General features: G+C 35.5%; 2 protein-coding genes and 1 pseudogene across 2 annotated transcripts; 1 reads left to right on the top strand and 2 right to left on the bottom strand.

Annotated features, from left to right (window-relative positions):
• Window positions 1-224: 224 nt before the first annotated feature.
• On the bottom strand, window positions 225-2221 carry LOC130046927 (uncharacterized). The gene is made up of 3 exons (XM_056140657.1): window positions 2138-2221; window positions 1052-1226; window positions 225-396 (listed from the first exon to the last, which is right to left on the bottom strand). Exons 1-3 carry the CDS (start codon window positions 2196-2198, stop codon window positions 243-245), a joined length of 390 nt encoding a protein of 129 aa, XP_055996632.1. The 5' UTR covers window positions 2199-2221; the 3' UTR covers window positions 225-242.
• Window positions 2222-4020: 1799 nt separating this feature from the next.
• On the top strand, window positions 4021-21285 carry LOC125646406 (tetratricopeptide repeat protein 38-like; annotated as a pseudogene).
• LOC130046926 (uncharacterized) lies at window positions 15871-18154 on the bottom strand. Its single transcript, XM_056140656.1, has 3 exons — window positions 18033-18154; window positions 16815-16989; window positions 15871-16049 (listed from the first exon to the last, which is right to left on the bottom strand). The coding sequence occupies exons 1-3, from the start codon at window positions 18091-18093 to the stop codon at window positions 15896-15898; spliced, it is 390 nt and encodes a 129-aa protein (XP_055996631.1). The 5' UTR covers window positions 18094-18154; the 3' UTR covers window positions 15871-15895.
• Window positions 21286-22253: the final 968 nt, after the last annotated feature.

Here is a 22253-nt window from a genome sequence, read left to right as displayed (position 1 = left end):
AAAGGATCTGTCCAATATCGTTGTATGACCAACCCACTACAAACAATTAAACTGAATCTGTTAATAACAATTCCGGAAAGAATAAATATAATTGACATAATTATTGCCCTTCACTACCTAATCCCCCAATCTCTCTCTCTCTCTCTTTCCTTTTTTATTTTTTGCAAAAATGATGTGGACGTTTGTGCGTACAAACATACGCCTGGCTACGCGCCTGAAAGAAATTGTAATATTTCTTTTATTTATGCTCTATAGCAGCAAACATTTGGATCACAAAAGGCTGAATGGCAAGCACGTGGCCCATACGGATACATGGCCATGAAAGAGCGTCCTCTTGTTTTGGGATGCAGGTTTGGGTGGCCATAGTAGAAGTGAAACGCATTGAAACAGGTGGCCCTGAAATTACAGAAATGATATAGAATGCCGAACAAATTAATTGAAAGTTACCTTTTGTTTTGATAACTCTCTACACGTAATTAGATAAAATATTTCGTAAATAATTTTCTTGAAGACTTCCGATTTATACGTGTTATCATTAAAGACCTTGTATTTTAAACGTATTTGACAATTCAAATTATCCTTGCTCTAATTTTCCCTTTACAGTGTCAAACCATAACAGTATGATATACATTTCTCTGAATGCAACTTGTGTACAAGACAAGAACACAACTTACATGTAGGTGTAAGCTTGGCAGACAGTTAGCTTTTAATGCTTTTATAACAAATACAAGTGTACCACATGACAACTGACTGGACAAGCTACTGAATTATTTATGAACGAAATGTAAACAAACCCTTATCACTGACTTTAAAACCCGGAAGAAGACATAGATAATATTTTGGGGAGGGCGGGGGCTATTGAATTCTTTATCATGACACCAAAACATTTATGCCATTCTATGGCCACACCTTATATTACTTCGCATTGGCATTGGAACACGTTACTATCATACGTCTTCGAAACGGGAAAATTGCAATATCGTATCTGTCGGTGTTACAATACAATTCGGATAATAAATCTTTGACACAACAGAAATCTAAAGTTACTTACGTAGAAGATCCTTGGTTTCCATATATTGCCCGCATACTTGAAATGCCTTCCCTACAAATGGTGGCGCATGTCTTTTTGCTTTCACAATCTCTTCGGATAGCGGAAACAAATCCACCTGAGAACGAGGCAGCACAGGAAGCCTGTGCAATATGATCGGCATAATGACCATTTATGACTGAAAAATAATGATAGTGTAACGTGTAACAGTCACCCAGCCAACTGCTGATCACGTTCGCCGTTGCTTAACTTGCGTGATCGTCCCGAAGCTTAACAAGAGCTCTCTCTCTCTGTGAATGTTTGGCACTTTGTCATCAACGGCATCCGCCGTTACCCACGACAACCACCCGTCGTCCCCGGACGAAACCACGTCCGTACATGGACACGAAATCCCAGAGCTCCGAAGAGACTCTACCTGAAAAAGTCCCACCAAACACCAGAGTCACTACGCTGCCACCAATTTGTAATGTGTAGCGGTCACCCAGCTAAGTACTGATCACACTCGCATTTGCTTAACTTGCGTGATCGAGAGAGACTCTACCACATCACTTGAAAAGCTAGCCCTCTAGCGAGGCAGTGTAAATTCCCTCTTATATCTCGTGCGGCTACGTAAGAAATAAACATGATTTTTTAAAACAAATGAGGGTACAGTATAAACTGCGACGCTTCGCGTTGGCATGCTCCATAGAACGTGTCACAATAAGTATGCCGGTGTGAAGCGATGCCGTTTATACTTACATGAAGTTTGTTTCTTATATATATACTCTGCTTTCATTTCTGTCGATATTCCAAGACGTTGAAATAGACGTTTATCTGTATTCTTACGCTTGTTGTTTACAACTGCAACGCATTCATGAGGAAATGGCTATCACTACAATTTGAAGAAATATCAAAGGCAACAATATTGGAAATGTAGATCTTTATACATTAAAATCTTTCTCGTCCAGTACTATAATGACACCAATACAATTCTTTTGAGTAGATATCTAGGTAGTGATTTTCATTAATATTCTAGAAGAGATAATATAGCGCACCCATCAGTGTTAATTACAGTGAATTTAAAGTTTATCTCAACATCGTACACCAAACCTTTTGTGAAAGCGACGAAAATGCCGAGAAGGAGAAGACTCTTCAAGGTTATGAGTACCATGGTTCCGTCTTGAGTTATCTCAAATGAACAACATGATAACGGTTTTTATTGATGCTTTTTAATCAATGGCTATCACCTGTCACAAACACTATACCAACTTAGACAAGCAATAAATGTAACACGTTTGCTGTGAGAGGCTTCATTATTGTATACCATTCTTGTTAACTGATAAAAATATTAAATCAAACCATTTTATGATTTGAAGGATAAATGAAATAATGATCTAAAAGCTCGGGTGAACACATCTGATTAATATTTGTACATGTACGTAGTCTGTCTCCCTGTCATCCTTTTTCAAATTTTCACATTCCCAAATCTGATCTACTCCACAGCCAAAGACAACCATCTAACTTGAAGAAATTATTAACAAAAGCCAAATGCAATTCAACGCCTGAAAGATACGCAGTTTCTACATGTGGTGACACGAGGTGTGGTGCATGCCCATTCCTAAAAACAAGACATTCTACTACTTTTAAATGCGGAAAATATTTTACTGTAAATGATAACATGGCATGCAAGTCGAAAAATTTACTATAGTCTACATTATTTGCAACGGATGTGGGGTGGAATATACTGGACAAACTGGAACACAATTAACAGCCAGGATGCGTATCGACCGCCAACAAATTAGCGATCGGAGTATATATATATATATATATATATATATATATATATATATATATATATACATGTATATATATATATACCCAGTTATGGCATTAAGGTATGCTACACCCCTCCTCCATATTTATCCTTGTTGTAATGATACATTGAGATCTGTAAGTTTAATAGTGAATTTCATGAAGTGGCAGACAGTCGATTCTCATATTGAATTCACCTTATCCCATAAGTGTGGTGTTTGTCACCATTTTTAACATCATCGGGCAATGGCGGGCATGATGTATAAATAGTTCGAATTTTCTCGGCCTCAATGGTTAGAGCTCGCTGTAAAACTTGCAACACATAGGTATCAGATGACTCAGGCTTGATGATTAGATTGAAAAACGGAATACCAAATCTTGCTTAAATATCACCCTCTCTTCTTTTTATTTACCTACTCGTTTAGCATATGTGAAGCTTGTCATTTGAAAAAGCTTTAAATAACGTCATAGATTGACTTAATATATTTATTATAAGGTGGAAGTTTATTTCTGTTTTCATATGTTGAAATCGTTTTCATTATAGTGCATCCCTCTGATCATGGATGGGGTTGTGAAACGCTTCTTAACACATGTATGTAAAACTTATACGGTACCAATTTCGACAATTAATGTCTCTTCAGTCATGCTCAACCGAAATGTTTGAAATCCGAAATAACAATCAACTTGTTAGAGATATTTTAGGGAAAACCAGAGTGCCAAACAGTGGAGTCAAATTCGTCTAAGGATAAAAGCTTTGCATGAATTTCTAAATGTTATCACAGCAATTAAATATACATCCGTATTTTCAGGCTAGTAACGAAGTACTAAGTTATTGGGCTGTAGAGACCCTCGGGGACTAACAGTCCACCAGCAGAGGCGAGATGTATGTTGCGAGATGAATATTTTAGTATACCATGGGTGAAGATCAATCTTGTAATTTCAATAAAGAGTACAAAGTAACAAGGTCTCTAGTCGTGGCAGTCATTGGCACAAAAAGGACTCTCATTGATACGGATGTCATATTGTAAATTTTTAATATACTGTGTGTGTAAATACAAAAAAGAAATTACATTATGACATTCTATTTTGTATTAGTTATAGGAATTATGAGAATAATCACTGTTGGTTATCTTCACCTTTCATTATGACAACAGGCACCCAGTAAATTCAAAGATTGCAATATGACACCGGTTTGTGACACTTCATCTGGAGTTGGTATTGTCTCAATATGAGTGAAACATTTTAGCTAGAAGGGAAGTTAAAACGATGGGGAAAATATTTACGTACACCAAAATCTTTATTGCGCAACACCTGCTGTGAGAGATTACATGGAATCCTCTGTTAATGTTGCTGGGAATAATTGACAAGGTGACTTCTGTTAATGTTGCTGGGAGGGATTGACAAAGAATCCTCTGATGATGTTACTATGAGCGATTGACAAGGAATCCTTTGTAAATGTTGCTAGAAGTGACTGACAAGGAATACTCTGTTAATGTTGCTGGGAGGGACTGACAAGGAAGCCTCTGTTAATGTGGCTAGGAGTGATTGACAAGGAACCCTCTGTTAATGTTGCTAGGAGTGATTGACAAGGAACCCTCTGTTGAATTTGCAAGAGTGATTGACAAGGATCCTTCTGTTAATGTTGCTGGGAGTAATTGACTTGAATATCTTCGTTTATGTTGCTGGGAGTGCTTCACTGGGAATTCTTTGTTAATGTTGCTGGGAGTGCTTCACTTGGAATTCTTTGTTTATGTTGCTGGGAGTGCTTCACTGGGAATTCTCTTTTAATATGGCTCAAAGTGATTGACAAGGACTCTTCAGTCGGTCTGATGTTGCATGAAATGATTGACTTGAAATCTTGGTTAATATTACTATTTTAGGGTTTGAAACTGAATCGCAATGACTGTTGGTTTACAAATTCTATGGTCCGTGTTCTGGAGGTGACAGGCAGGTCCACAGAAGGGATCAGGTTTATGTCCACAAGAGAAAATGACTGGAATGTACGTACTAGGAAAACCTACACTATGTAGATTTATATTCATTTATGTTATACTTCTTTGTCATTACAACAATAAATTTTCTAAACTGAACAAGGATAGTTTGGATTTCAATATTTATAACCGCACATTTTATATTGGAAAACGTAATGTGGTTAAGTATGAAATCGTCACAAACTAAGATTTTACAATGATTTGTGATTGCACTTCAAACATCTATGTCTCTCCAGGTCTGTGCGATGCTGACCTGTGACAAATACTGGCATTATGGGGTCTTCAGCATTGAGAGGGTATGTTTATACTATATATGATTATGTAAATGTTTACTGGAATGAAGAAAAGAGAATATCAACACTGAGTATATACAAACAGATGACTAAATCTCTCTTCTTGTTTTAGAAATAACAGCCATATTGATTGAAAGAAACTTTAAATATTTGGTTTACAGTGTGATAGTGAAATATTGATATTTTGTAGGGCTTGTATGACGAGGCAGTTGGTTTATTTGACACACAGGTAGGGGATACAAACAGTATACTAAATAGATAAACCAGTTAGTAGCAGCAACTCAGGAAATATTTCATTTATTTTGCTTTTTCATTCAGTAACTTTTTTGTATGTCTTGCAAACTTCCATATGTATTCAGCGTTTGCTCTGAATATTAAGCATGCATATTGGAAAAATTTAAAGAAATAAGCACAAATCTTAATACATTTGGCTAGATGTACGTGAACCTTTTTCAGGTAACTGTATTAAAATTCTCAAACATAATCATATTAATTCATGTACCGCACTGCAGTATAAAGATGAATATAATATGATAAACCTCTGTTGTTTAAATACATGTAGTTTGAAATTATCATAAACATTGGCGCTGGCCCAGTTATACTACAAAATTAGGTATTAATGAAATTAACATGATTTAATGCAATAAGTCCTTTAATATAACCTTTTATACAGTAAGTGGTATTTTAGGTGGGACCAAGAGCAGTCAAAAGTGGTGCCATGTTGGATATGGTAGACGCCTGTTCATTACTCTTTTAACTCGAGGGTAGATAAAAGTTTAAATACTAATTTTTATACAATTATCTATCTATCTTTCTATCTCTCTATCTATTTATCTATCTATCTATCTACCTATCTATCTATCTAATTTCAGCTATTTATTTCAAATTATACAATAAATCATGTCTTTTGAGATGAAAATGTCATTAAATGTATATTTCCAAAAAGCAATTACCCGGTACTTTTTAGTTTAAAATCTACATATGTATACTCAAGCTAGTAAAATCGAAATCACACAAGTGTGAAGGAAAAAATACAGGTAAAACAGATATTACACATCAGCTCAATAAGAGTCATGTAATGGTGTATTGCCATTCATGGAGAATATTTTTATTTGTAGATTGAAAGAAATCAATGGAAATTAGAATTAAATCAGAAATTTTGTTATATCTTAGGAATAAATGTGAAAGACAAATGGAAGGAATTCAACGAGGTTTGCAAACATCATGCCAATGACCATATCCTGACGTTCAATGATGCTCATTTTTTAATGGCAAGTCGCGGAGCTGAGGACAAGGCGACGACAGATAAAATGATGATGTCACTGAAAAAATTTGCAAAGTAAAATAGATTGGTGTTAGCAAAACTTATAATTAAAATACATACTGCACTGTAGAGATATACGAGAATAAACTTTTTTCCATGTCTAGACCAGTAGTTCTTTTCACAAAAAATCCTAGGATCAATAATGACCATAAGAGAAAACTTTTTCCCTTTTCATCAAGAAACTTATGAAAATCTTACGATTGATTTTGTCTTAACTTTACGACAGCCTATACTATCTCTTAGGTGTAAAACATCTCTCGCAAATGCAAAATACTTGTCATAAGATTGAAATAAATGACGTATTAACAAATATGCCTGTGTATCAATACGGAAGTTCATACGCAGTTTACCTACAAAGTACATAAAACGAAAATATCTGCTTGTAATATTAATGGTCAAAGTTTGTTTTCAGAGGATCAGGCAAGGGAGACAACCAGAGAATCAGTAAAGAAGTGGTCGTGCCTCTGTGTGAAGCTTTGGTGGCATATGACTCTGGGGATTTCGCCAAAGCTGTTTCTCTAGTGAATCCAATAAGATACAAAATCTTATCAATTGGAGGAAGTCATGCGCAGGTAAAACTTGAGGCGTTGATGACATTGATGATATATCCAAACCTGTATTTTGTTCATTAGACAGTTGGGGATTTAAGAAATGACAAAGTTGAGATACATGTGTCAATCGAAACTGCATCGATTTACGGCTGAGTAAACTCAGATGACCTATTGTAATGCAGCGTCCGTGTTCGACCGTCGTGCGTCGTCCGCTCACAAGTGAACTTTTTACTTGATAACTATCATGTCGATTCATTTCAAATTTAGTTTGAAGCATCTTTGGGATAATGGTGACATAAATTGTAAATTTTCAGGACTCCTGCAACCCTAGGACCTTAGGGGCGTGGCAAAACCTGCCAAAACTTGACTATTTAAAAAAAATCCTAAATACTCTACAATCGCATATCTTTAAGAAAACCTATATGCATAGTAATGTAGAGCAGGGAGGCTTTTACCAAATTGTAAATTTCATGATCTCTTGGGTAGATGCTCTGACTCCAGGGCACGGCTAATCATAGTATACAGTGTTTATGTTTAAAACATTTAAATAACATTTTGTTTAATGCTATGAAACTGAATTGAAACTAAATAGATAATTAGAGGGAACAGGTAGCCCTTTACAAAAATTTAAAATTACGAAAATCCCAGGAATAGGGGTTTTGGTACAAGGGTGGGGCCAAAATATCATAGTGATTAAATGTGTATGTTAACAATTGGTTCAATCTTTTTAACAAATGTACTACATGTAAAACTTATACGGTACCAATTTTGATGCACCAGATGCGCATTTCGACAAATAATGTCTCTTCAGTGATGCTCAACCGAAATGTTTGAAATCCGAAATAACTATGAAATTTTAGAGCTAAATATAGCCAAAAACAGTGTGCCAAAAAAGTGGAGCCAAATTCGTCCAGGGATAAGAGCTATGCATGAGGGAGATAATCTCAATTTTGAAATGAATTTCTAAATTTTATAACAGCAATTGCGAATATTTGTCAATTGTTTCCCCTATTTCAAACATAGGTGGCGCAAGACTCGTTTACGTCCTTGTTGACTTCCGGTGTACATAAGATTTATAAGAGAGTGTAAGGTTTTTGTTGTGCAAACAGGGAGCGGGGCTAGTCGTCAAGTCGGACTGAACTGAAGACTGAAGTTTATAGCGAACGACGCTGAGTGGAACATAAAACGATCGTTGTCGCTGTCACATTTGATGACAATGAACCAATTGATTTTTTTTAAAAGCTTCATATCTCGGGAATTCTACCCCCGCGACTTTGTTGCAGATAGTATTTACGGGGGATTAAACATTTGCTCTGTAGATCGTAATATTCTGCATGAATGTTTATGCTGAAATTTTATCTATCCTTAGTGATACAGTCATCAATGATCTTATAATTCTATGACCCTCCCCCCCTCTTTCTAGACTAGATCTATAATCGAACAGGGGAAATTTGAGTCCTCAATATATAAACCAAGTATGGTAGAAAAATACATTTCAGATGTCATTTAAAAATTAATTTTAGAGTTAACCAAGGTCGTCAAAATATGAATGAACGCGACTGCTAATAGCACCCCCTCCGCCGTCACTCGGTACGACGACACGACTGTAATGGAGGGGTGGCTATAATCAGACTGTAACTGTAAGGCAGTGAATATTCTTAGGTCTTGTTTTCGTTTTTGACTTTACTTTCATTGTTAATTTTGTTATAATTCAAAAAGTGTTGTAAAATATTGTTTGAATTTCAGGGAAAACGAGTCTGGATTCTTCAATAGTCAATACGTATGAAATTAATCAAAATATGAGATGAAGTTGTCAAACTTTCATAACTTATCAAAGTTTGCATTATCATAGTTATGTTGTTATGTCATGTTTATCAACTGACCCACGGAAGTACAGTCCAATACGTCAAAGAAACGAATACCAGTCCTAGCCTATTTTAACTGTTGACGCAAACCAGAAGAAAAATGCATCTCAAGAGATTAAGATATTTCTGAATATTTTAGAAATAAAATTTGAATCATATCTACTTTTATCAAAATTAAATGCAAATTCATAAAGCTATAAATTTATCCAAGTGAAGTAAATTACAAACAGTATCATATATACAATGTTGTGTTTATAATAAAAGCCACACATAGGCCTATTGTTCATTGTGATTTTTATTTTAAAAAATCATTGCATTACGTTTTTCAATATTCACTTGTAACTTCGATTTCAATCTGAAGTATGAACATTCAAATTGACCTTCAAATTGAAAAGTGTACTACATTTGTTAAGTGATGTATTTTAGTATTAAATCATTCATATCATGAACTGTCATGGTACATTTAAACATGATAAATCTTATACATGAAAGTAAACACGGGCCAAATTATGTAGGCCTACATCAGTTTCCTGCAACACCATGGACAAACGTCATTTGGATACAACCATTCAGTGTATAACTAGTCGTGCTTTTCACGCAGAGTACAACCAACTCATAGTATATCAATCATAATATATGGATGGAGACGTGAATTTAGAAGTTGAAAGAAAGCTTGAACTTCCGTCTTAAACTTCCAATCCAAATTGTAATATTCAATTAAAATGTAGAAACTCGAAATTTTGAATCATTATTGTACAGCTAGCATATGGAGTAGTAAAATTTATTTGACCTGCCAATTATTATGCTCTCGCTTGCCCTATGGACTAATAAAAAGGTTAATCACAAACTGTTTACCTATCGTGACGTCATCACGTAAGTGATATAAGTTAAAACACGCAAATAAACTGTTTAATGTGGTATGATATATCATGTACTCTGTATACATGTGCCTTCTCTATCGTAAATTTTATTTCATAAAGAGAAGTTATACATATACATCCACTATTACTACACATTTTAACAGCTTAATAATAGAATTTCAGACATATATAGATATATTTATAATTGATATTCTTAATCCACGATCGAGAGAGAGAGGGGCCTAGGGGGGGGGGGGTGCATCTTATTGTTTTAAACATATGCAATTCAACAACTTATAAAGAATTATGATGTATTGTATATTCAACCTAAACTACTGTTTAAGTATGTAAACTTCACCACGAAGTAGTTTATAATGAAAAACGTTCAATGTGTATTGAATGTCTTTAGTTAATCGATGTGACAGAGAAAATTCGGTTACAGCTGAAACTCTCAACGTGCTTTCCTTCCCGCCCAGAGAGTCTTGCAATGCGTTTTCTAAGTTCGTCTCTAAGCGCAGTGAGGTCCTACGAACGTAATCCGCCATCGTTACTAAATATTCAACAACTTTCTAATCTAAACATGTCCTCCCGACGCTCTCTTAAACTTGAGGTTAGAAACGCCTTGGACGTTAACGGATCGTGCGCCACCTGTAATCAAGGGCGAGTAATTTGAAGTTTTATTTGCCATTAAATATACATCCGTATTTTCAAGCTAGTAACGAAGTACTTAGCTACTGGGCCGTAGAGACCCTCGGAGACTAACAGTCCACCAGCAGAGGCCTCGACCCAGGGGTCATAATGTAAAACTTATACGGTACCAATTTTGATGCACCAGATGCGCATTTCGACAAATAATGTCTCTTCAGTGATACATGTTTGATATAAAGTGAAATAGTCCAATTTAGGAAATGCCATGAAATTTTTTTTTAGAAGAATTATTATTACTTTTTTTTGGGTCTTATTGTAAAAAAAAAAATTAAGGTGGGTCCTTAGTCCTGGATTTTTGGGGGTTTAGGTAGCATTTTTTTGTTTGGAATCAATAGATTAACATTCAGAGTAATGAGAAAAGGCAAATTGGTTAAGGATTTCCATATTTATTTTCATTACAGACACTACTGAAGTAGTGTACCCCTATGTAGATTTTTATGAAATTCATTGGAAACAGTTATCTGTTGTTATTTTAAAATAAAAACCAAAAAAATAATTTAAATTGCATTTATTTATCAGGAAACATGTCAATAACTAAAACACATGTCATTTTCAATATGTTCATCAAGTTTTAGGATAATAAGTGCAAAATTATTGAATTAACCTTATTCTCCAAAATGTTAAAAAACAAACAAATATAGACACAATTTCCTTATAGCATGGTTTACATATCATTTTTTCTGTTTATATTAGTAGATGTACATCTGTTATAGTTATTTATGGGGAAAAATCCATACCTTTCCTTAATAATTTCAAATATATAGCTTCCAGAGTATGTATACCCCCATAAAAAACCTAAGTCTGGCACCATACAGCTGAGCTATTCAAAACCACTCATGGATTAAAATTTTATGTAATTTCATGAAAAGACACAGATAATAATTCCTTATCACCTTGGTAATATGTTTGTGAAAAATATAGGAAATCTATTGCATAATGGACTTGATAAATAATTTAATGAAAACAGAGTTATTGTCCTTGGATTCAATATTTTGAAACACATAATTGACTATTCAAATATAATTAAGACTTTTTAAATATTTTATGGCTAACAAATTGTTTTTTTACAATAACTATTGAAAAAGACTCCAACAAAATTTATGTTCCAGTCATTAAATTATTGACTTTGCAAAATCTTATGACGTCACAGGAGTGTGGAACTACGTTAAAGTCGTACATTTGTAACTTTTTAAACACTTTTTTGAGCTTCTGAAATTAACAGTATTATATCCTAAATTGAAAAAAAAATATTCACTTAGCATTTCTAAGCCCGTCTTCAAACAATATAAAAATATTTTTTTCACTATCACTTATTACAGTGAAATTCGAAAGCATATATATTTAAGCTTATTTTCCATTCCTTTTTAATATGTGATAAAATATTTGAGTGTTATTTTCTTTGGTATTCATGTGCTTTCTGATGACACTGTCAACCTGCAGTAATTTATGAAAATGCTGATTCATTGAAAAAAATATAAAATGCATCTAATGAGACTTCACATTCTATGAACGAAATATCATATGATTTATCGCGGTACACGATGTTATAATTATAACCAAAATTTGAAAACGTAAAAGACCAAGCAAGGCTCAGGGTGAACTGTGTTGTTTAGAATGAACAGGGTATGCTTACTCCTCCTAAGCACCTAATCCCACTTCTGGTGTGTCAAGGAGTCAGTATTTCCCCCACTCTCTTCATTTGTATTCCTTATATATAGTTATGAGATTGATCACTGTTCGTTATCTTCTGAAAACCTTTTTTTATTAATAGAATGAAAAGGATGAACTGATAACATGTAATCTGATGATCAACCTGTCAAACATACAGATATATGAATCTCTATTTTCGTTAAATATAATTTCGTTACAGAGAGATGTCTTCAATCAATTTCTTATCCACGCAGTCCTTCAATCACCAGAAAAAGCACACAATAAGTTGGCAAGGTCTGTATGAATAGGGAAGGTGTCTTATGAAAAATATTAATGGAACGTTTATGTTTGATATTTTGAAAATTCCATGTGAAAAATTAATTATGATTTTTAAGTGCTGATTTCTACTTTTTAGGGTTCTTCTGACAGAGAGGAAAACATTGAAATCGAACGCACCACTGACTGACAGACTGATCACGAGAGCTATGACTGTACATACAGCAGATAAAACCATGCAATGTCAAATTCTGCACATAAGTACTTGAGGACAGGACCACCACCAACACAAATGTAATAATTAAAATTGATTTTTTTTTCATCCTCTACGAAAATCCGCCGTGAAGATATATATACGATCAATAACAAAGAGGTCACACATCACGTGAGATGAGGACTGGCAGGTGTTTGTGGTAGTCATTTCCTCATTATATGTTTCTATCCCAGTTGTATGTAGTTGGTATTGGCATTTAATATTCAAAGAATAATACGTTTTACTTCAGTACAATATCGTGTACATTAAGATACACACATTACATGTAGTTAGGACATATATGATATAATCTGAAATGTGTAGATAGCTTTTATATAATATAAATGTATAAACATACAGTGGTTGTTTAAAACATTGGTTATACGTGACGAGACAATAACATTTGATTAAACATTGAGAAAATAAATATTTCACAACTTTATTCAGTATCAGTGGAAAATTGTGTTTTACAGGGGTTTCAACAATTTCGATTGAAGTCAGCATTTCGCAAATTCTATGGCTGTTATAACGATCTAGTTTGCCAACACAACCTATCATTGGGTCTAATGCTGTCTGACGTGTTTCATACAGATTGTTTGGCCGTTCTTGGCACACTAATTTTGACTACGGATAACTCCATTTACCTGATCAAGATATAGGGCTCAAGGCAGGTATGACCAGTCGACAGGGGATGCTTACTCCTCCTAGGCACCTGATCTCACCTCTGGTGTGTCCAGGGTCCGTGTTTGCTCAACTATCTATTTTGTATTGCTTATAGTAATGAGATTGATCACGTTCGTTATATTCACTTTTCTAAATGCGTACATTAGCTGTCTATTTGACAGTCCGTTCATCGCCTAGCTGTCTGTTTGACAGTCTTGTTCATCGCTTAGCTGTCTGTTTGACAGTCCGATCATCACTTAGCTGTCTGTTTGACAATCCGTTCATCGCTTAGCTGTCTGTTTGATAGTCCGTTCATCGTATCCCAGAGCTCAATCTTTGAATTTATTTTTACGTTATACCTTCACCCACCCATTTTAACAACAACAGATCACATGTACTATAATTTGTGTTGATGCATACATTGTTCTCCTTAGTAATGTCTATATCAAGAATATTAGAAGCCGTTCAGTATAGCCTAATTGTTGCGGCGCTTTTATCGGAACCAGAAAGTTCGGGGTTCGATTCCCGGCGGCAGAGGCAATTGTACCATACAGAACCCTCACTGATACGGTATTAAATAGTAGCCTTTCCCCCTAGCCATCTTACCTCCCGGAAAAAAGGCTACATAGTAGTTTTCCTAACGGAAAAATGGCTATATAGTAGATCTTCACCACGGAAATGTGGCTATATAGTAGGATCCCACCTTTAATAGCCAGATGACCCCCACGGAGAACCTACTATATAGCAGATCTGTTTTCATTCCGTTTACGTTTACGAACCATTCCCATACATATTCTTTCCATTCTGAAATTAGTCCTTTTCTGGCTATTCATTTCTTTTATATCCTAAATGAAGAGTTAATTTCCGAATTCCCTTGATTTGGATTTTCGGAAATGTTCATTATTCAACAAACGTTTCATTCAATCGAATGTTATGTAAAACAATCACATATTTAGAATGTAAAATCAGAATATTTCCTCCTTGTAAAACACCACCTATTTACGCAACTCAGAATTTGTTAGTTAAACAAATAAGTATTTATCTTACGAAGAATCAAAATTGTCTCTCTCCATTTGATTAACACAAAAACTTTTCATACAGATAGTGGAGTAAAACTTAGATTCTACAATTCTGTTGATTGTCTACCCCTGATTCCAAATTGCCGCTACTAAGGAATCAACGTGATCCCTCGCTAAACATGATTCTTAACACTTCATAAAGGAGAAAGTGCGATTTTTCAATTGTATTTGAAGTTTTTGAGAGGACCCCCCCCCTCCCAACTGTTCTCGGGTCATTGGTGGATTAATAGATGTGAACATGTTATCGATATAATTGTAACTATTCTAGGCGGTGCAACTTCCAGCTGTACTGCCAGTACTTTGATTTATACATTTTCATTTACAAAATTTCTCCAAAGATGATTTATTTTGAATCTGACAGATGGGGACAACGTCATCATACTTTATGCCCATACGAAGAATATTCTGGAAAAGTTTTGATTTTTAACATGCACTCCTAAAACTTTTTAGTTCACATGAGCTGAAAGCTTAACTAATATTTATTTTGCCATCTCAATTTATTACATGTACATGTTCATATATGTATATTGCATGTATCTGCCATCCTAAAAGATCCTCGATTGTTTTAAAAAATGAAAACGAAGACTTGGGGTAATATTTCGTCCATTTTGTAGTTATATATTTTGCGCAATACCCATTCATCATTCCGGGACCCATGGAATTTTTAAATTTCAATTTCTTACGATATATTTGCACAAAAAAGTTTAACACTTGGGAAAATTGGGTTTATGCCTAAAATACTGGACACCTCCCTCGAAATATTGCCTGGATCCACCCCTGGGTTAGGTTGGTTTCGTTCCTACTTAGGCCTAAGCTCGTTTCGTTTCGTGGTTTTGCAGGTGCCCTAATGATCAACATATACTTAAACATGTGTAGTATGGGACGAATTTAAAAATTTTTTAAAAATATAATTTCGTATGTTTTATACTTTCTCAGTAATACCGTAAAGCATATTTCTAAAATTTGTTTCTATCAAAAACATGTACATATATCTACATTCAAACTATCTACAACATACACTTTTCGATACTCAGATCATTGCAATATCAATATTTGTTGTATAAAGACCGACTGACTTTCCATAACCTGTTTTCTACAATCAAAACCAAAAACGTGAGGGGTGTAACCCTGCTATGGGGGAAGATCTACTATATAGTGGCCTTTCCCCCTAGGGAGAAAAGCTTTTATATAGCGATTTTTCGGGGAGGGGGGTCTTCTGAGGGGGAAGGTCTACTATACAACAACGGCCATGAGCTCCATGCATAAGTCAAAAGATGTTACAATTCACCAACAACAGATTACACCGATTAATAAAATTCACCCAAACTAGTCGGGGCATATACATGTATATGATTATGTAAATTAAATACCTAAAGTGCGAATAGCTTATCGAGCAATACTGGCATATAACTTTCATATAATCCACATAGAAACTTTATGTAATTTTGCGCTTTATAGATGAATAAAATAATAATAATAATGTAAAATAAAGCTCCTTAAGCTAAAAAAAAATCATACAAAGAAATTGTAATATTTCTTTTAATTATGCTCTACAGCAGCAAAAATTTGGACCACAAAAGGCTGAATGGCAAGCGCCTGACCCATACCGATACATGGCCATGAAAGCGCGTCCTCTTGTTTTGGGGTGCAGGTTTGGGTGGCCATAGTAGAAGTGAAACGCATTGAAACAGTATGCCCTGAAATTAACAGAAACAAGATAATAGAATGTCGTATAAGTTGGAACAGGAGGCCCTGAAATTAACATCAACGATATGGAATGAATAAGTTGAAACAGGAGGCCCTGAAATTAACAGAAACGATATAGAATGCCGAACAAATTACGTGAAAGTTAACTTTTGTTTTGATTACTCTATACTCGTAATCGGATAACATATTTCGAAAATAATTTTCTTGAAGACTTCCGATTTATATGTGTTATCATTAAAGACCTTGTATTTTAAAAGTATTTGACAATTCAAATTATCCCTGCTCTAATTTTCCCCTTCCAGTGTCAAACCATAACAGTATAATATACATTTCTGTGAATGCAACTTGCGTACAAGACAAGAACACAACTTACATATAGGTGTAAGCTTGGCGGACAGTTAGCTTTTGATGCTTTTATAACAAATACAAGTGTACCACATGACAACTGATTGGACAAGCTTATTGAATTAATTATGAACGAAATGTAAACAAACCCTTATCATTGACGTCAAAAACCACCCCGGAAGAAGACATAGATAAAGTATTGGGGAGAGGGGGGTTATTGGAATCTTTCTCATGACACCAAAACATTTAGGCCATTCTATGGCCACACCTTATATTACTTCGCATTGGCATTGGAACACGTTACTATTATACGTCTTCGAAACGGGAAAATTGCAATATCGTATCTGTCGGTGTTACAATACAATTCGGATAATAAATCTTTGACACAACAGAAATCTAAAGTTACTTACGTAGAAGATCCTTGGTTTCCATATATTGCCCGCATACTTGAAATGCCTTCCCTACAAATGGTGGCGCATGTCTTTTTGCTTCCACAATCTCTTCGGATAGCGGAAACAAATCCACCCGAGAACGAGGCAGCACAGGAGGCCTGTGCAATATGATCGGCATAATGACCATTTATGACTGAAAAATAATGATAGTGTAACGTGTAACAGTCACCCAGCCAACTGCTGATCACGCTCGCCGTTGCTTAACTTGCGTGATCGAGAGAGAGAGATACTCTACCACATCACCAGAAAAGATATCTCTCTAACGAGGCAGTATAAATTCCCTCTTATACTGTTCGCTACACTTCCCCCCCCACTCGGGGAAGCTTCGTCCCGAAGCTTAGCATGAGCTCTCTCTCTCTGAATGTTTTGCACTTTGTCATCAACGGCATCCGCCGTTACCGACGACAACCACCCGTCGTCCCCGGACGAAACCACGTCCGTACATGGACACGAAGTCCCAGAGCTCCGAAGAGACTCTACCTGAAAAAATCCCACCAAACACCAGAGTCACTACGCTGCCACCAATTTGTAATGTGTAGTGGTCACCCAGCTAAGTACTGATCACACTCGCATTTGCTTAACTTGCGTGATCAAGAGAGAGACTCTACCACATCACTTGAAAAGCTAGCTCTCTAGCGAGGCAGTATAAATTCCCTCTTATATCTTGTGCGGCTACGTAAGAAATAAACTTGATTTTTTAAAACAAATGAGGGTACAGTATAAACTGCGACGCTTCGTGTTGGTATACTCCATAGAACGTGTCACAATAAGTATGCCGGTGTGAAGCGATGCAGTTTATACTTACATACATTTCAGAACTGAAGTTTGCTTCTTATACATATACTCTACTTTCATTTCTCTCGATATTCCAAGACATTGAAATAGACGTACTACGTTTATCTGTATTCTTACGCTTGTTGTTTACAACCGCAACGCATTCATGAGGAAATGGCTATCACTACAATTTGAAGAAATATCAAAGGCAACAATATTGGAAATGTAGATCTTTATACATTAAAATCTTTCTCGTCCAGTACTATAATGACACCAATACAGTTCTTTTGAGCAGATATTTAGGTAGTGATTTTCATTAATATTCTAGAAGAGATAATATAGCGCACCCATCAGTGTTAATTACAGTGAATTTAAAGTTTATATCAACATCGTACACCAAACCTTTTGTGAAAGCGACGAAAATGCCGAGAAGGAGAAAACTCCTCAAGGTTATGAGTACCATGGTTCCGTCTTGAGTTATCTCAAATGAACAACATGATAACGGTTTTTATAGATTCCTTTTTAATCAATGATTATCACCTGTCACAAGCACTGTATCAACTTAGACAAGCAATAAATGTAACACGTTTGCTGTGAGAGGCTTCATTATTGTATATCCTTCTTATTAACTGATAAAAATATTAAATCAAACCATTTGACGGATAAATGAAATAATGCTTCGCGCTATTGATCTAAAAACTCGGGTGACAACATCTGATTAAAATTTGTACATGTATGTAGTCTGTCTCCCTGTCATTTTTTTTTCAAATTTTCACATTCCCAAATCTGATCTACTCCACAGCCAAAGACAACCATCTAACTTGAAGAAATTATTAACAAAAGCCAAATGCAATTCAACGCCTGAAAAATACGCAGTTTCTACATGTGGTGACACGAGGTGTGGTGCATGCCCATTCCTAAAAACAAGAGCTTCTATTACTTTTAAATGCGGAAAATATTTCACTGTAAATGATAGCATGTCATGCAAGTCGAAAAACTTACTATAGTCTACATGATTTACAACGGATGTGGCGTGGAATATATTGGACAAACTGGAACACAATTAACAGCCAGGATGCGGATCTACCGCCAACAAATAGCGATCCGAGTATATATATATATATATATATATATATATATATATATACCCAGTTATGGCATTCAGGTATGCTACACCCCCTCTTCCATTTTTGACCTTGTTGTAATGATACATTGAGATCTGGAAGTCACATGCCAGGAATATCAATCAGGTTGATAATGATTATTTGATGTCACATGATTTATTCCCTTTAGACATACATCTGTAAGTTTAATAGTGAATTTCATGATGTGGCAGGCAGTCGATTCTCATATTGAATTCACCTTATCCTACAAATGTGGTGTCTGTCACAATTTTTAACATCATCGGGCAATGGCGGGTATGATGTATAGATAGCTCGAAATTTCTCGGCCTCAATGGTTAAAGCTTGCTTTAAAACTTGCAACACATAGGTATCAGATGACTCAGGCTTGATTATTGGATTGAAAAACGGAATACCAAATGTTGCTTAAAATACCACCCACTCTTCTTTTTATTTACCTACTCGTTTAGCATATGTGAAGCTTGTCATTTGAAGAAGCTTTGAATAACGTCATAGATAGACTCAATTTATTTAATATAAGGTGGAAGTTTTTTGTTGTTATCATATGTTGAAATCGTTTTCATTATAGTGCATCCCTCTGATCATGAATGGGGTTGTGAAACGCTTCTTAACACATGTATGTTGCGAGATGAAATATTTTAGTATACCATGGGTGAAGATCAATCTTGTAATTCCAATAAAGAGTACAAAGTAACAAGGTATCGTGTCGTGACAGGCAGACATTGGCACAATAAAGAACTCTCATTGATACGGATGTCATATTGTAAATGTTTGATATACTGTGCAGGTGTAAATACAAAAAAGAAATTACATTATGACAACAGGCACCCAGTAAATTCAAAGATTGCAATATAACACAGGTTTGTGACACTTCATCTGGAGTTGGTGTCTTCTCAATATGAGTGAAACATTTTAGCTAGAAGGGAAGTTAAAACAATGGGAAAAACATTTACGTACACCAAATTCTTTATTGTGCAACACCTGCTGTGAGAGATTGACACGGAATCCTCTGTTAATGTTGCTGAGAATAATTGACAAGGAGTCCTCTCTTAATGTTGCTAGGAGTGATTGACAAGGAATCCTCTGTTAATGTTGCTGGGAGTGATTAACAAGGAATCCTCTGTTAATGTTGCTGGGAGTGATTGACAAGGAAACCTATGTTAATGTTGCTGGGAGTGATTGACAAGGAATCTTCTGTTAATGTTGCTGTGAGTGATTGACTAGGATTCATATGTTAATGTTGCTGGGAGTGATTGACAAAGAATCCTCTGATGATGTTGCTATGAGTGATTGACTCCGTGTGAACTGTGATCTTTAGAATGAACAGGGTATGCTTACTCCTCCTAACCACCTAATCCCACTTCTGGTGTGTAAAGGAGTCAGTATTTGCCCGACTCTCTTCATTTGTATTCCTTATATATAGTCATGAGATTGTGGTGTGTCAAAGAGTCAGTATTTGCCCGACTCTCTTCATTTGTATTCCTTATTCCGTATTCCTTATATATAGTCATGAGATTGTGGTGTGTCAAGGAGTCAGTATTTGCCCGACTCTCTTCATTTGTATTCCTAATTCCGTATTCCTTATATATAGTTATGAGATTGATCAATGTTCGTTATCTTCTGAATCACCTTTTCTATTAATAGAATGATAAGGATGAACTGATAACATGTAATCTGATGATCAACCTGTCAAACATACAGATATATGAATCTCTATTTTCGTTAAATATCATTTCGTTACAGAGAGATGTCTTCAATCAGTTCCTTATCCACGCAGCCCTTCAGTCACCAGAAAAAGCACACAATAAGTTGGCAAGGTCTGTATAAATAGGGAAGGTGTCTTATGAAGATTATTAATGGAAAGTTTTATGTTTGATATTTTTGAAAATTCCATATGAAAAATTAATAATGAATATTAAGTGCTGATTTGTACTTTTTAGGGTTCTTCTGACAGAGAGGAAAACATTGAAATCGAACGCACCACTGACCGACAGACTGATCACGAGAGCCATGGCTGTACATACAGCTGATTAAACCATGCAATGTCAAATTCTGTACATAAGTACTGGAGGACAGGACCACCACCAACACAAATGTAATAATCAACATTGATTTTTTGTCACCCTCTAAGAAAATCCGCCATGAAGATATATACGATCAATAACAAAGAGGTCACACATCACGTGAGATGAGGACTGGCAGGTGCTTGTGGTGGTCATGTCCTCATTACAAACATGGACATGTGTTTTTCTATCTCAGTGGTATGTAGTTGGTATTGGTATTGAATGTTCTTTATTCAAAGAATGATACGTTTTACTTCAGTACAATATCGTGTACATTAAGATACATACATTTACATGTAGTTAGGAGATATATGATATAATCTGAAATGTGCAGATAACTTTTATATAATATAAATGTATAAACATACAGTGGTTGTTTAAAACATTGGTTATACGCGACAAGGCAATAATGTGATTAAACATTGAGAAAATAAATATTTCACAACTTTATTCAGTATCGGTGGACAATTGTGTTCTACAGGGGTTTCAACAGTCTCGATTGAAGTCAGCATTTCGCAAATGCTATGGTCGTTATAACGTTCTACTTTGCCAACACAACCTATCATTGGGTCAAATGCTGTCTGATGTGTTTCATACATATTGTTCTTGGCACACTAATTTTGACTACGGATAACTCCATTTACCTGATCAAGATATAGGGCTCACGGCGGGTGTGACCAGTCGACAGGTTACTCCTCCTAGGCACCTGATCCCACCTCTGGTGTGTCCAGGGGTCCGTGTTTGCCCAACTATCTATTTTGTATTGCTTATAGGAGTTATGAGATTGATCACTGTTCGTTATCTTCACCTTTCATGATCAAGATAAAGTTGTGTAGCTGTCTGTTTGACAATCCGTTCATCGCCTAGGTGTCTGTTTGACAATGCGATCACCAATATCCCACAGCTTAATCTTTGAATATGTTTTTACGTTATACCTCCACCCACCCCCTTTTAAAAACAAGAAATCACATGTACTATAATTTGTGGCATACATTGTTCTTATTAGTAATGTCTATATCAAGAATATTAGAAGCTGTTTATTATAGCCTAATTGTTGGGGCGCTTTTATCGCAACCAGAAAGTTCGGGGTTCGATTCCCGGCGGCAGAGGCACTATACAGAACCCTCAGAAGTACGGCCATGAGCTCCATGCATAAGTCAAAAGATGTGACAATTCACCAACAACAGGTGTACACGGATTAAGATAATTTACCCAACTTAGTCGGTGTATTTCACCCCTATCGGGATTCACCTGTAATTTGTTATGATCCAAAGTTTTCTTCAAACGAACAAAGGTACACCATAACTTAGTTGGTATGCAATTATGATTGTTACAAGAAGGCGTCGACAAAACGTAAAGAAAATGATTTTGAATCCCCATCTTTCAACAATTTAGAACATTAAAGATCATCATAGATC

The sequence above is a fragment of the Ostrea edulis genome, chromosome 6, assembly GCF_947568905.1.
Source record: "Ostrea edulis chromosome 6, xbOstEdul1.1, whole genome shotgun sequence".
Classification (NCBI taxonomy): Eukaryota; Metazoa; Mollusca; class Bivalvia; order Ostreida; family Ostreidae; genus Ostrea; species Ostrea edulis.
Note: the sequence above shows the minus strand (reverse complement) of the source record. Positions and strands in the feature narration are given on the sequence as shown.